Source organism: Plectropomus leopardus, chromosome 14, assembly GCF_026936395.1.
Source record: "Plectropomus leopardus strain MGB_pleo_1.0 chromosome 14, ASM2693639v1, whole genome shotgun sequence".
NCBI classification, from domain to species: Eukaryota; Metazoa; Chordata; class Actinopteri; order Perciformes; family Serranidae; genus Plectropomus; species Plectropomus leopardus.
Genome location: NC_142189.1, coordinates 5748459 through 5764753, shown reverse-complemented (window position 1 = coordinate 5764753; position 16295 = coordinate 5748459). Strand labels below are relative to the sequence as shown.

The following is a 16295-nucleotide window of genomic DNA, read 5'->3' as shown; positions in this document are numbered from 1 at the left end:
TTTGAATATTTTCACTCTTCCTTGGCATGTATTGTTCTAACTTATTGCAGAGAAAATGTATTATAAGCTTTCACTGCAGACATCCAAACAGATTCAGATGATATTAAGTATACTTAAGTTTGCTTTTTAGTTTGAGAACTGAGAACTTGTATGAATATGATATTTCCCTAAATCAAAAGTTGGTTAATAACATATAGAATACAGTGTTTGAAATTGTCCTTCACTATACCAAACAACAGAAATATTTGATAAAATTCAAAAGGTTTATGTTTTCTTTTTAGAAAATGTAGTATTTAGGTGTAGTGTTTTGTACATAGCAGCAAATACAACTGAACATAAACTGAATTTTAGTGTTACAGGCAGGGCTGGAGCCAAAAAATGGGCTAATTAGGCCCCCAATGGCCCCTGCTTGTATCTGTCTATTGAAACACAAAGTCATGGAATATGTCCCATTTATACTTTAAAACAAGTAGACAAGATGGATTCTGATTAATTTGATCTGTTTTATTTAATATTTTTTGCTTATAGGGATACACATTCCTCAAAACAAACATGCAGTTAATCAATTTATCACAAACCAACAGACACAATCCCTTTGGGACTTTTATTAGACCCCTAAAGGAATACTTGACCCACAAAATGACCATGTGTGTATCAGTTCAATTCATGCTGTGTCAACTTGAATTTGTGAAGAAAACATTGTTTTTCTCGTATGCCTCCATGGAAAACAAGGAACATATTGAATTACTGATTGATTTTGCACTGGATACCAGCAAAACTATATCAAAACATCTGGTCACAAACTCTTAAACAACGCGTGGAGTATAATCCAATCCAGTCATATGCTCAGCACATGCATTTAGCTAAAAAACAAAAGAAAACCTTCCAAATACTAATACTGTAGTCTGGCTTTGAAGAGAGCAGATATGTTTCACTTTCAGTTCGGGTTTAAATAGAAAGTATTTAGTGAAAATGCATGTGTTTGGAAGCACTGAGCAGATAAGCTAAGTCAGACTTGGATTATATTGCACAAAGTTGTGTGAGAGTTTGTAAACAGATGTTTTGACATAGTTTCCTGTTGTTAAGTGTTGCCCCCAGTCAATCAATAAATGTTCACCATTATTTGTGGAGGCATGCCAGAAATACAAAGTTCTCTTCATGAATTCAAGGTAACATGATAAACAACTGGTCATTTTTCGGTGGACGGTCAGTGGGTGGAATTACTGACAGTAATGATGGGTTACTGGGACAATTAATGGGATGGAGCCATTGTTGACGCTGCAGCTCTCCCGAGTTGATAATTCGGTGTTGTTCACAGGATGACAAGATGGTGTAGAAACTGTCATGAATAAATAAATAAGGATAATAAGTTCAGAATAAAATTATCTAAATCTAGACAGACTGTCAACTTTGATAAAAAATACCATCGGTTCCACAAAGAGATCCTATCTTCCAAATCACCTTTTAATCTATTGAGCATAAATGCTCATAAGATGATATCTCTATTATTGCATCTAATTTATCAGTGAAATCCTGAGCTTTAGCTGCTTTCCAGTGTCATGCTGTAATCATATTATCTTATCACACATATATATCAGTATGAGTGTCTGTGTGGGCCGATGAGTAACAAGACATTTCAGTACAGAAATCCCAAAGATAGCCGAAGTTTGAGGTAATGAAAACAGTATCTGTTACATAGTAGTAAGTTTTACTATAAGTATGCAAGAAAACATCTTTATATACTACTAATTGACTGCCGCTTGGTCAGTCTTTTGGGTGTCAGACACCAAAGGCAAAAGCAACCTTTTGTGGCGGTATGATATAAAGCTGGTTGGCATCAGTTTATAGCGCGGCTGGATGGCGCCCTGGTATGATATGCCACTGGTCGGCTGGACGGCACCTGTTCAGGTGGTATGTCCGTTTATAGCGCAGCCAGATGGAACCTGTTGCAGCAGAATCATAAGCCACCGGACTGCGTGAGTTAGAAATGCTGCTAGTCACAACGTAATAAAAGTAAACGTCCTTGAAGGGCGGACAGGGAGGTGAATGGGTCCAACAAACTCTGGACTTTCACCCGCGAGCCTGCTGTCCGATTTCCATATGATGTTTAGCCAAACTATGGTGTTTTTTTTTTTCTAAACCTTACCATATGCTTTTGCAGCAATATGAGAAAAACATAATTATGAGGTGTTTTTTGGATGTAAGTTTATTTAGAAAAAGACTGTATGCATCTAATGAGCAGAAACTGAACAATTCCTGTGAAAACAGACGGTTATTTTAAAATTACACAATGCATATAGCAGCTGTAAATTGACAGCATCCCAGAGCTTCAGACGCAGGAGGATACCTAACGCGTCACATGTAGTTTTGAACGGCACTGACCAAGCGGCAATATTTGATGAGTTGGGATGGTTTTGGCCTGTAGACTTGTGGACAATCTGAGCAATAAATTACAACCAAAGTGCTGCCAGTCTGCTGCCAACCAGCAGGATTGTTATAAAGAGTCTTAATAATACTAATGAACCTCCTCTTTAAACCTATGTGATCCATAACTGAAGATAAATACCATCATTTTACCTGTTTACATGCTTTTTCAATATCTAATGACAGAACAGCATTGGAATAATTAATATTTTTGTATAAAATGAATGAATGAATGATCCGCTATCTACAATCTGCAACTTTTTATTTTATGAATTCAGTTTGAGTTTTAGGGGTTAAAGTAGTCTTCGGTGGCTCCAGTCAGGTTTCCTGTTTCCTGAGGGTGTTTAGAGTGTGTTAGTGGGACTCATGACCTCAGTTTTTCTAAAATCGTGCTCACTGGGAAACCTGCAGTAACACATATTCTCTGCATGAATGCATTCTTTGTTTCACTCAATGAGAATTAGATCTAAAAATTAAAATGTTTTATATAGAACAGAATTACATATTTCCCTGATAACTGAATGAGCTGTAAAGGGTAAATAATCTCATCAGTGGCTTTCAGTTTGAGTCCCTCAGTGGTCTGAACACTGTTTCAGAAAGTTTGACACTTTTCTTTGAGCACTCTGTTGCTGTCGGCCCTCAGGAACCTCGGTTCAGTAAAGTAATGGGTTGTGATGAAAGACGAGAGCAGAAAAGGGCAAGATGATTGTGATTGTTGCATTACGTCTTACTCTTAAATACCAGAGGGGCACACTGGAGGTTTTTGGGCTTAAAACAAGACTGAGATTAAGTAACTCCTTTTCCTTTTTGTGCTGAAAAATCACGTCAGTAATTGTTTGGAAAGAGACGCACGAAACAGATGAGGCTCATATTGTTCTGGATTGTTCTGCGTTAAAGATGAGACCCACAGTTTTCCCAAAAAGCACTGCAGACTTGTGTGAATTAGTCAGACCACTGAATCAGCAGCATTTCTGGGATGAAATATAGAGAGAAAACTTTTCTGGTCTCATTACTAGTGGGTCAGGAAATTAATGTTTGACCTGTGGGTGGCGCCGCAGAAAATGCCATATTGTTGCTTAAGTCTAAAGGATTTAGTCTTGGCTCATTATGGGATGTCTCAGACTTAGCTTGTCTGGCTCAGCTCTACAGGGTCAGTACTGGCTCAACTTTGATCAAACTGAGCTGGACTTTGTTGAACATGATTCTCTGGGCTTCATGTAGCTGTTTGTTTTCATTTTTGTTTAACCTGCAGAGTATAGAGGGCTGCAGAAATGAATCCTAAAACCCAGAGGTGAGTTAATATCAAAGCACCTGATTCCTCTCCTTGGTTTTTTGTTGGATGCCTGAATTAGGGTCTGTGGTTAACAGAGACTTCAAGAGACTTAATATCACACTTGTAAAGTGTTAAGTTTTTATGTTTTTTATCCATCATCATGCCAAGAGAACCAGGGCAATGCTAACTTCCAGGTTACCTACAAAAAATATCATCCAAAGTACTTCAAAGCCAAACCAACCAGCTACCAAATGACATTGCCTAAATATAACCACAAAGTTTATAGTGTAATGGTAACCATTTAAAACAGTAAGGATGGGTTTAAAACTGTTAATGTTGTCATATAAGTTTTTTTTAGAAAAAAGTGGAGTTCGAGACCTATTCTGTCTTATAGGATAAGAGACGTCCGGGAGAGACACATCTCTGTTGAGTTTTTAAAAGTAATTTTTGATGCTTTGACCAGTACCAACGAAATTAAATTTACGGAGCATGACCAGCAGGTCGTGTTTTCTATACTTTTCATCAGTGGAAGCACTCTGAGATTTGACCTTGTCATAAGAGCACCTCACGTACTGTAAACTGCAGTAAACTGAGTTTTCTTGCAGGACAAAAGTGAATGCATGAGGACATAAAATCCAGGTGAATCAGTCTAAAAAACTTTGCTTTTTTAAAAACATCTAGATGGTATTTAGGTGAAAATTAAGCATCTTCTTCCTTTGCTCTCTTTTTAGTGTCATTCTGTCAGACTCCCGTTACACCTTCATGCAGATAATTAACATTGAATAAAAGGCCACTGTACAAGCTTAAAATATACTCGCTTAGTCTGAAATACCATGCAAGTTTTTCTCAGTATCCACGTGATCATTGGATGAAACTGACTGATACACAGAACCAACTTATCGTTTTATTATGAACCCAATATTACCAAGTCTGTAAGGTTTTTCCCTGACAACAGCTCGAACATTTTTACTATAGTTTCTACTTTTTTTCATCAGAGGGCTGCCAAGTAAAATCAATCGAGTGGTTTCACTCAACAGTCTGTAAAAAGCAAAGAGATGCTGACACCTTCGAGAATTCACGTGTCTGTGTTTCACTGCAGAAACTTTAGTGTCTTTTTTATCATTTAAATGCTGTCTTGGGTTTTTCCTTCCTGCTGTAAAACACACTGTAGGAAACACTGTATGCTTGTAATGTTTTTGTGCATTCACAGATTTGAAGTGCTGTTGCAGTATTTTTTCATCCCAAAATTCACTCTTTCATCAACCAAGAGCTTTTTTGGAAAAGAGGAGCTTCTCTTAGTGATGAATGATTACCTGCCAAAGTTACGAGCACAGCAGATTTGGCACGTGTTGAAGGACGTTATCGGCAGTTTTAGCTCATTAATTACAAAGTAGATACACCCTTTTATATACTGCTGAACATCCTCTAAAGCAGCTGATAGTTTTCTGACCTTTCGAGGAGCTGTGAGGTCCAGTTTGTGTCTGTTTGCTGTTTAGAAAAACCCAACTTGCACGGCTTAAGCTTTAGGGAATCCATTAAAGTGGATTCAAAAAGTAGTTGTCACCGTGTCCATGTTTGTGTTTTGTTTTTTGGGTCTTCTTGTTGGTGATTTCAAGGACAACATCTGAGACTTCAGTCAGTTGCCGAAACCTTCTGGGGTTTCATTATACAGCAGCTGACTGTCAGCTTCTGAATGTTTTGGAGTCCTTAAACACACAGAAAGTGCAGTTTTTGAGGCAGTCTCTACTTGTGTGCTGTCATACTGTATAAAAGGTTATTTTAGAGGATGCCTTTGGTTTTTGGATCTTATTTTTGTATGTTTGGTTTAGTATCAGTTTTGATGTAGAGGACACTGAGGTCATATTGTAAATAATATTTCTGGGACTTTGGGGATTTACTGACAGAGAGTTCATATTTTATGATAACTTTAAGATAACTGATAACTTAACAAATGTTGGATTTTTGAGGCTCATTGCACTATATTTTAGGCAAAATAGCTTAAAATGTGTCAGTTTTTAGGCATTAAAAGAAAATACATTAAAGGGATTTGGTATCTTTGCGGATTGTATGCCTGAACGTGTAAACACAGTTTTAATTATTTTTTTCAAACCATAACATACACACTTAGATGAGATGGCTTCCAAGCTGCAGACTGCTGGTCAAGACTAACAAAATGTGAAACCAGTCATTTAGCGAGTCATTGCTGTGTTTCCGGCGGCTTTTTAGCTCCCAAATGTGGATGTTTTTTTAGGGACTTGTTGCTGGGTTTCATGCTGCATTTTACCAAAACATTGCTGTTTCCCTGCTGGGATCGTGCTCCCCATATGGGGGATTTTAAGCCAAAACATATTCTTCTCCCCAAACAAAATGGAGTGGTTTTTGTGCCTGGACATACCCACAAGTTTCAACATATCCACTAACTAAAACCTGCAAATGTGACATATTTGTAGTTTTTAGAAATGTACAATGCCAACATGTTTTCTGGTGTTTTTTGGAGGAATAAACACTAAATTAATTACTAAAATCACTAAAAATAAGCCAGAATAAGTCTCAAGATACACAGGGTTTAAACAAATTCCCAAGTTAGTCAAACTTGTTTAGAAGAGAAAAAGAGGACAAACCAGCACAATTATTTCCCATTTGTTGTAAACATCCATCACAGTTTACAGACCAGTTCCCACTTCAGCTGTGACCTAATGCAGTTGTCGTAGTCGTGTGTGTACACTTTTTTTGTGCAATAAGAGAGTTCACTTTCAGTTTTACTTCCAAACAACAGATCATCTGGATAACCTTTTTTTATGTCCTTTTCCGCAGCAACACCCTCATGATGGTACATTAACAAGACCCCAGTTGAGCTAAACTGAAACTTTCCCTTAATTAAGCAACACAAAGACAACCAAGGGTTTATTGTGATGAATTACCCAATTCAAGCCAAAGAAAAGTGTCTGTAAATTGATTTTCATGCATCTAAAAATATACTTCATGCAACTGAGAACGGTTGACAGCTGCAACGTAAAGCTTATGCAATTTGTAGGTAATTGTTAAACAGTTAAAACCACTCTTAATGTTGTCCCTGGTGACCAAGCTAAACATGTAGAATATATCAAATGAATAATTAATATCTGTGTGATTATAAAAGAGCTGCTGGTGGTATTTTAACACTGCAGATGTTTCTCCAGTGTGGTGTGAACCAGGCCGCCTATCTGTATTTACACTTTGCTGTAACCGATAGCTCGTTTTGGTTTAACCATGGGATTGACCAGGAGAGAAATTATGGGGTGGTGATCATCTTTTGATAATATCCATTTCATCCTTATACAAATAAGCCCTTCGGCAGACGCGTGCAGACTGATTTTCTGCATGAATTCCTCTTTATTTTATTGGCTGATAAGTTTGTTAAGGATCAGGTTAGTATGACTTGTTTTCGACATTTGGTCCTCCCTATTACTGTAGCCTGCTGTGTATCCAAAATTCAGCAAATAAACAAAACCAACACATGATGTAACACTGTGACACTTTTACCTGTTTCTGTTGTTGAAAGCAGCCATCAGCCAAAGAGTGACATGTGAACATTAATAAGAACAAGAAGCATACTGGCAGAAAATAAAAGCACACAATCACACAACAAATGTACAATCAATAATTAAATAGGACTATAACGCAGGCGGCTGTTTACATTCCAGAAATAAATGTACATTAAGAAGTATGTTCAAGTAATTTCTGTCAACAGCTGAAATTACCAGCTTTAGTATTTTTCAGCTTGACAAAAAAGTTGATAATAATATACCTTCAAATGACTTAAAAACACGTTTTTGAGACGTGGTTAATTCTTTTTTTCAGTTTTTTAGCTGTGTACATTTGATGAAGTCGGTTTTCTGAATTTGTTGTGTTCATGTGCTTTGAGGTCATAAAGTGGGAACAACATGGAAGCTACAGAGATGATGGGTTGCATTTTAATGCTAAGAGATTTTTAAATAAGAGGTTTATAGCGTTTTTTAGTTGGACTGAAATACATTACTAATGTAGCCTATAAAACTTAAATTTAATAACAGCCCGGGCTGTTATTTGCTTCAATCACTGAACTCAACAGGCTTATTTTTGGGACGGGCGTCTATAATAGCACAGCTTTTTTTTCTTTCACAAAAAAATTTTATTGTGTGGCTGGTAGATTTTGGAGTCCACCAACCAGATAACCATTTTTTTTGGCTGGTGAGTGAAGCAAAATTAACAGCCACTTGCATATTTTTGCATTTGGCTGGGGCTAATTTTTTGTCAGAATGTGAAGCCGTACCGGGTTTGCAAAAGGGACTAGGCTTATATTTGAAGTTTTATGCTATACACATACAGCGTAAACATGTTTGTATAGACACATTAGAAGCAAACAAAAATAACAAACAAATACACTTTGAACACAATAAGAGCAAACTAATAAACAGGAGAACAGTTTTCAGACATTTTTAAAAAAATAATGTGAATATTCAGCACATCTAACACAATCTGGCAATGTATTCAAGCAGCTGGGACCACAAAAACTGAAAGCTGCTTCATCAAACCTTTGATTGAACCCTCAGAACAAGTAGAAGGTCTGAGACAGAAAATAGTAACTCTGATTCTGGTTCATATTGAATAATTCAACAAGATATCAGCTCTCTGATTTGGGGTCGGATTGAGAGGCAGCGTGAAGGTTTAAAACAGGAGCAGGACAGGAATTAATGCTTTTATGAGCTGATATCAACTGCTGAGTCAAGACAGTGTGTGAATTTAATCTAAGATTTGGCACATGATCATCATTCATATTAACGTAAAATCTGACATTTCCAAAAGTCCTCTCTACCATTAACCAGAGCCGAAGAGACTGAAAGAAAATGATGAATTCATCAGTGTGGTTTCACTGCAGTTTAATCATTTATACGCTGTTTGAGAGGCTTTCCAGCTCTGATAAGAATAATGTTATCTAAACTTTTACAGTGTTGAGAGGAGGAGGTTTAAATAACCGAACAAGGTACCGGCAGTCAGGTAAAAAAAAAAAGGATTTCAATTGGGGTTGAAAATCACAAATGTTCGACCGCTTTTAGCTGAAAATCCAGATAAGTATTTGGTTGGCATGAAAGAGGAGAGCAGAAAGGTCGAGATGATTCAAACTGGCTGTTGAAGTAAAACTTACTCAGCACTTTAAAGCCAAAGGGCACACAGTGGGCTGCAGCTACATCTATATCTATTCTGCTATAAGACTCACCTTCAAAGAGTTACTGCTGTAATCTTTCCTGCTCTGCACACCGACTGTTTTCCCCTTTTGACTCCGAGGAATTTTTACAGTTAGTTTTTTTAAATAAAATATCTTTCTTTCTTTCCTTCCTTCCTTCCTTCCTTCCTTCCTTCCTTCCTTCCTTCTCTCCATTCCTTCAGTTTTTCCTTTCCATTTCCTTTGATTCTTTCTTTCTTTCTGTCTGTCTCTCTGTGTCTGTGTGTGTGTATGTGTGTGTGCTGTAATAAGAAGGGGACATTTAAATAAAGGTGGTTGAAAGTCAAAAGTCCTGCTTTCTTCCTTCCTTTCTTCATTCCTCCTGTCCTTCTTTTCTACCTTCCTTCCTTTTTTCCTTTTTTCCTTCCTTCCTTTCTACCTTCCTTTCTTCCTTCCTCCTCTCCTTCCTTCTGTCCTTCCTTCCTTCCTTCCTTTCCACCTTCCTTCTTTCCTTCCTCCTCTCCTTCCTTCCTTCCTTCCTTCCTTTCTTCCTTCCTTCCTTTTTACCTTCCTATCTTCCTTCCTCCTCTCCTTCCTTCTGTCCTTCCTTCCTTCCTTTCTACCTTCCTTTCTGCCTTCCTTCCTTTCTTCCTTTCTTCCTTCCTTCCTTCCTTCCTTCCTTCCTTCCTTTCTCCCTTCCTTCCTTCCTTCCTTTCTACCTTTCTACCTTCCTTTCTTCCTGTCTTCCTTCCTTCCTTCTCTCTGTTCCTTCAGTTTTTGGGAACATCATTTATTCTTTCTTTTCTTTTCTTTACTTTACTTTACTTTACTTTACTTTACTTTCCTGAGTTTAAAATTAATCATTGTTTAACTAACTTCATGCAAAATGATGAAATTAGATTTAGATGCGATGCCTTCGGTGTTGCATAATCAATGACACAGTGTCATCCATGCCATCTGAAAACAGTACATATCATTATATTTTAAGATACACCTTTATTTTGAAATTCCCACAGCACATCTGTCATAATATGCGCCTAAGTACTCCTCCCTTGAAAAGACAGCAATCACAATATTGACTGATATTGTCTTTTATTGACTCTAGGTCCCTTAATTAAATCAAATTAAAATCATATATTGGCAGATTTTTTGATATCAGCAAATATCTTATTATTTTGAACTGTCCTAATAATAATAATAATAATAATAATGCAAAACCACCATTTATAATTGTAAAACACTGACATAAAACATTCCATTGAACAAGGAATATTTTAACTTTTGATACTTTTGAGTCTTGAATATTTCTTCCACTACTGCCTCAGCTGGTCTCACAGATCTTTATACAGTGTCCTCTGGAGGTTAAAAAGCTTTGCAGCCTTTTATCTGCTTCTCATATTTGATGCTGATTTTTTTTTTTACTGTCCTGTCCATCTGTCAGAGACCAGCTTCCTCCTGGGAAATGCCCAGATCGTGGAGTGGCCTGTAGTTTACAGCAATGACGGATTCTGCAAGCTGTCTGGCTTCCACAGGGCTGAGGTCATGCAGAAGAGCAGCACATGCAGGTACAAACTCATGCTCATATTTTGCATTATTACTGAACATTTAAACTCTTTGATGAATGACTAACTTAGGAAAAAATGCCCCATAAATAATGAAAAAGTTACATAAAAAATACCTAAAAATTGGCAAATAAAAAGAGAGTGAGGAAAGAAAAAAAACAAGAAAATGAAAAAAGTGCCTAAAAATGATAATGATTTAACAGACTTTAAAACTTGTAATTATTATTTATAAATTCAAAAAGAAATCCAACTAACCAATTTGCTCGGGGTTCAAGGGTTTAAATACCCGTAAAATGCGCCTGGTATCAAAGAGTTAAGCTTGTAAATGCAAAATTATTACTGTTTTATGGAAGATCAGAGCCAAACTAGTTACATTGTTGTAATTGAGCAATAATGACTCTTTGATTTTGCTGCTTGCACTCAAAGCGTCACTAAATATGCAGTCATTTCATGTGTGTAATTTCTTTACATTTGCATACACTTTACCACTGGATCTATAGTAGGCAAATTTCATTATTCAAACCTTAGTTTTATGGTTTTTTAATGGTTTAAATGCTTCATTCAAAGCGGAACTAATAAAAGCCAATATGTTTTCACAGCTCCCACTTCTTAGTGAGATAAAACCACACCAGAGTAGCCATGAGTCATTGTTTTTAAAACGAAAACCATGTCCTTTTTAAAGTGCTCCATTTATCTCTCAGAAATCACCGAATATGTCCTTTTTTATTCAGTAACATCCATTATTTAAGCACTGTTATGAGAGAGAGGGGGAAAAGATCAGAAAGTGACAATCTTTGGTACCTTCATGCGTTTTTTTTCCCGCCAGTGATCATTAAAACTGCACACCGCTGCTCTGGAGAACTGTTTACATGATACTGACTTCATTTGCTGTGATCACTGCTTCTGTATCATGCAAGAAAAAAGTGTGAAGCTCAGCAGAGTCACTGAACACAAAAAAGCATCTGGCACTTCCACTTGGTCTGAGAGAGAGGGAGAGAGAAGAGATGGCGAGATGGCACACCACTGAGTGAGAGTCTGAAATGAATCCAATTTCAAGCTGCCAGGGGAGCTCTGCCCGGTCCAGCTCGAGGACGGTGTCTTGCTCGCCTGTCAGTCAGGACGTTTTAAAATTTGACTCCAAAGGACGACTCCTCTCCTCAGGCGCCTCTCAGATCTGACCGGGGGTGACGGCCTTGACTAGCCGGCGGCTAAAAAGCCTCTCTCAGACACCGAGCTAAGTAAGAACAGGGGCACTGAGATTTATCCGTCCACTCCCTGCTGCTCTGGGCTGAGGAGGACACTGAGACCGACAATCCTCTCAGACGTGACACTCAAGAGGACAAGAGGAGCCCACTGAGAGCTTAAACATACAGGCCGCTGCCAAAGTGATGGAAGGTGGAGGCTCGTTAATGGAGCCCAATGACATTTATAGGGAGTCATTTTCGACTTTTTGACTGCACACAATTGTACGACTTTGTGACATTAGTGCAGGTGTATTGACACATTAAAATAATGACACGGGGGTTACTGCAGGTCACATGAACTGTAAAGGGACAAACAAACAAATACTATACACCAGTGGTGCCAAGTTTTTGTCAGCAAGCAAGCAGCAACCTCCTGGGCTAAAATAACTGAAGCCAATACGGAAGTGCCAAAAACTGCAGTTCCTAAAATAGCGACTTAAAGCTGGCTCCAAGAGCCAGTCGATCCCCGCAGACCCCCATGTTAAACTTTACAGCAGAAAGAAATATGTTTATTGCCTGGTACAAAAAATGGTTTTGGCCTCTAAAGCTATTTTCCATTAATGGCAACTGTACTGAGGGTGAATTTTAATATAACTCACCTGTTTACGTTTTATTAAGGATTAAATTAATTCATAATAAAGGACACGGCTGCCTGAAGTGACTGGGTGTGGTGTCACCACAGTCAATTTAATTTAAAGGAGCTTTTTTAGCGAGGGAATATGCATACACTGCTGAAGCAAGTGTGAAATAAAGATAAAAAAGTGAAGTGGAGATCCACTAGAATAAAGAGAAAACAAAGCTGTGTTACACTGCAACATTAAGAAAAAAGAGAGAGACAGAGATTTATGCTGCTACATAATAACGTACAAATGTAATGTATCAAGGCTTTGCAGATTTGTATGATGCCAACATTTTTTCTGTTGATTGGGTTGTTTTTGCTCTCAGCTGTTCTGTAAATGCACTCACCATTACAAATAATTCAAGTAAGATGTAGCCTTTTGAACAACATTTCTGGAGTGTTTCCATTTAACCCTTTAACACCTAGATCAACATCAAATTTTAATATGCTGCATTGCTGCATTCAGAAGCCTTTCACGAGCATTTTAACCTCTGAAACCTGAGAAAATTGGTTTGATTTCTTTCAAAAACATGGGAAAAAACACAATGAGCATCTTGACAAGAAAAGTCCAGCAAATTCTGAAAAATTAGCTGGAGGAGATAATTAGATATTATCAAAAAACTGGGTTCAAATGTCTGCAACATTACATTTATAATTGTATTAATTATATATTTAATAGTCGAAGGTACCCACACTGAAGCTCAGATACTCAGAAACCCATTGATGTTTCGAGCTACATGCTCTTCTTCAGACTGTTCAATGTTTAATGTGATTCCAGCACCTTCTTTAATGTTTTTATGGGTATGCACATTTTCTACTGTTTGCATGTCTAAATTATATAATTGAAATTATGTTACCGAAAAAATATAGAAAAAAATATATTATGAAAAAGTATATGATTTTTTAGACACTTCTAGTTATTTTTTCAAAAAAAATTTTATATCCTTTTTTTGTTTTTTGGCTAATTTTTAGGTAATTTTCTTGTAACTTTTTAATAATTTCGTACCATTTTTTGGGCCACTTTTTTGTGAAGTTGCTTGTGACCCCTTTCCCATCTTTTTGAAATAAATCAGACCACTTTGCTCAGGTATCAGTGGGTGAAACCAACATGTCCAACAACTATTGAAAGGCCAGTTAGAGTCAAATCAAGACATAGATTTTGTGCCACATGTTGTGTATCTGCATCGTGGGCACCCTTAAAGCGGAGGAACTTTTCCAGCATACGCACTTGTGACGACACTGAAGTGGCGGCCATGTTTGGATTCCTCATCCATTTTTAAAACCTCGTTGTGAACTACAAACACATGAGGCTGATTACATGAGGAGGGAGAATATCCTGAATAAGAACAAGAGTTAAGACTCTTCCCCACTTTCTTTCTTTTTTGATAAAACTGGAAAATATTTAATAAAATGTCTGTGATTTTCTCTGTGATCTGCAATGAGGAAACATACTGTTAACTGGATATTTTTTTTACCACTTAATTGCACCTTTGTGTGTGTATCAGTCCTTGAAGACACTGCGGCAGCCGGGGAAGGAAAGTAATCACTCAGACTAATTATATTACCACAGATTAAAATGTCCTCAGCCTTTTAAGGAATAATTACAACCATGCCAGGAAATGCAGGCTGCACCAATCCAAAACCAATCCTCAATCCTTCAGTGTGAGCACGATTTATGCTGCTGCTGCGTCAATATAAACTATAAAAACCAAACATAAACGTTAATGGAGACTTTATAGATAACACATTGACAATGCTGTTACAGAAACACGTGATTTACTGTATCACGGGGGAAAAGGTTAAAAGGTCAGATCAGTACTGGTTGCTGCTGCTTCTCATGCTGTTTTTCTTTTTTTAGTTTTATGTACGGAGAGCTGACGGACAAGAAGACCATCGACAAGGTCAGACAGACTTTCGACAATTATGAGTCCAACTGCTTCGAAATCCTGCTTTACAGAAAGAACAGTGAGTGCTCATTTACTTTATTGCTGCCACTTGACACAAGGATGTAACGTTGTGGCTTTATTTTCGTTATTGAATGAGTGCTCGCTTAAATTGATTCCATAGAACATGGTGCACAATGCCCATCAGTTTCTCACAGTCCAAGGTGAAGTCTTTTTTTTTTACAGTGTAAAACAAATATATTCAATTTTCATGAATTTAAAACAGAAAAACAGCAAATCATCACTTTTGAGGAGCTTGAACCAGCAGATGTTTAACTTTTTTTTGCTAAACTACTGAGTCATTTATTAATCATTGTCATTTATCATTTTCAGCACTAATGTCTTGCTGCTGTTTTTTCCGTTGTCATATTGTGTTTTATTTTACTTTCTCAGAAAAGGACTTTGTGCACCTTTTTCAAATCATTTTTATATTCACACTACGTGTTTGAGGACAGGTGATTTAAAGCACTGCCAATTTTAAAATGCCAGATAATGGATGGATGGATGTATGGAGGTCAGATGAAACCTTTATGGGGAAATGAAAAAGTGAAATGAAACATAAAAATATAACTTCAACAGGTCAACTTGAGTAGAAGAATATATTCCTCTGTCCAGTGTGACAGAGCAGCAGTAGTTTGAGCAGTAAATTGCTGATCAGCAGTGTTTGTGAGGAGCACAATGGACAAAGTGTGCAGACAAAAATAGTCCCAAATGTTCCTGTCTCCTGAGAGTGATCACCTACGAGAGCAAAATGTGAGGCGGGGGAGGGAGACACAGTAAAAAACGAAAGATCAATTTTAAAATGGCTCAAATTTGCTGACAAATCAGGAGAACAGGGCTCTTATGGACGCTGGTTATAAATGAGATGGATGATGACTATGAACTACTCGTATCCACAGAAATTATGGCAATAAGGTGTGTGCAACTTTGTTGAACTTTGGCTCCCCTAAGAGTGTGTGAGGAGGTAATAAATACACGGAAACCTCGTTCAGGAAGAACAGCGAGTTCCCTAAAAGTGACCTTAACATTAGGTTTTTAAACCACATCTGTTTGAATATTGGTACTTTAAACAGCAGAACAAATCAACGTAATGCATGCGGACAGTGAGGAGAGTAGAAGGATCAAATTGTTCCTTATGAAGATTATTTGGTACATCAGGTGACGTACTTGGCTGTTACTGGTACTGAACACACCGAAGGATCTGTAATACAAAATGAAATGACTCATTTTTCATTATGTTCATCTTAAAATGTCCCCTAACAGTTCATTTACTGAACATGATTCTTGTTAAAGAAAAACAGCCCTCATCAGCCTTCATCATGAAGTCAAGCAAAAGTCTAATGCTTGACTTCCTGATGAAGGCTTGATGCCGAAACAGGTCGAAGTTTGTTTTTAAAGGTTTGCATGACCATGCCGTGATATTAAAGGCATTGTAATTGTTTGAAGAGAGTGCCTTGGAGTTTTTCTTGTTTTTCTCTACTCTCTCTAGCTGTCAATTTTTGAATGCCATGCCAAAGAGCACCTCAAACAGTCTTTTTTGAGTCCAGGAAGTGCTCCTTTCTACAGTTTATGATTCTTGTTAAATCGGATACTTATAGTGTGTTGAGTTCCAAACTGCACAGTAATTTTCAGCAGATTTTGAGAACGTAGTGTGCTTATACTGGAAACTTGACAAAATAAAGTATACTCAAAATATAAATATTCTGCTGTCCACGGACACTATTGTCAATCAATGCAATGCACAAAGGATTTAAGAAGGTTTTCACTCCCAGAAGAATTGTAAACAGACTTTTGTATAGCGTCTTTCTAGTCTTTCCATTACTCACAGCACTTTGGAAAATCGAGCAATTCTAACAAGTTCTCATCCCGTGTCATCGCATGTTGCTGCTTTGCAGTAGACTTGCGCATCTACATATTATGCTCTATGTATCCTTCTGCGTGTCCTATTGACGTTCCAGGTTGCCGCTACCATGATGCACGTGGTGGGATACACTGGGCATCGTTATTTTCAGTCAACCAAAGCACATGGCAACCAATGCCGGGACTTC

At 37.5% G+C, this 16295-nt stretch overlaps 1 protein-coding gene across 4 annotated transcripts in view; it reads left to right on the top strand.

Moving 5' to 3' along the window:
• kcnh5b (potassium voltage-gated channel, subfamily H (eag-related), member 5b) overlaps positions 1–16295 on the top strand; it is a 187471-nt gene that overhangs the window by 23910 nt on the left and 147266 nt on the right. For all 4 annotated transcript variants that reach the window (XM_088087523.1, XM_088087522.1, XM_088087521.1 and 1 more), the window contains 2 exons: positions 10321–10444; positions 14163–14269. In XM_088087523.1, the coding sequence (XP_087943649.1) occupies positions 10422–10444; positions 14163–14269 (130 nt within the window). In that variant the 5' untranslated portion in view covers positions 10321–10421. The remainder of the gene's footprint in view (positions 1–10320; positions 10445–14162; positions 14270–16295) is intronic.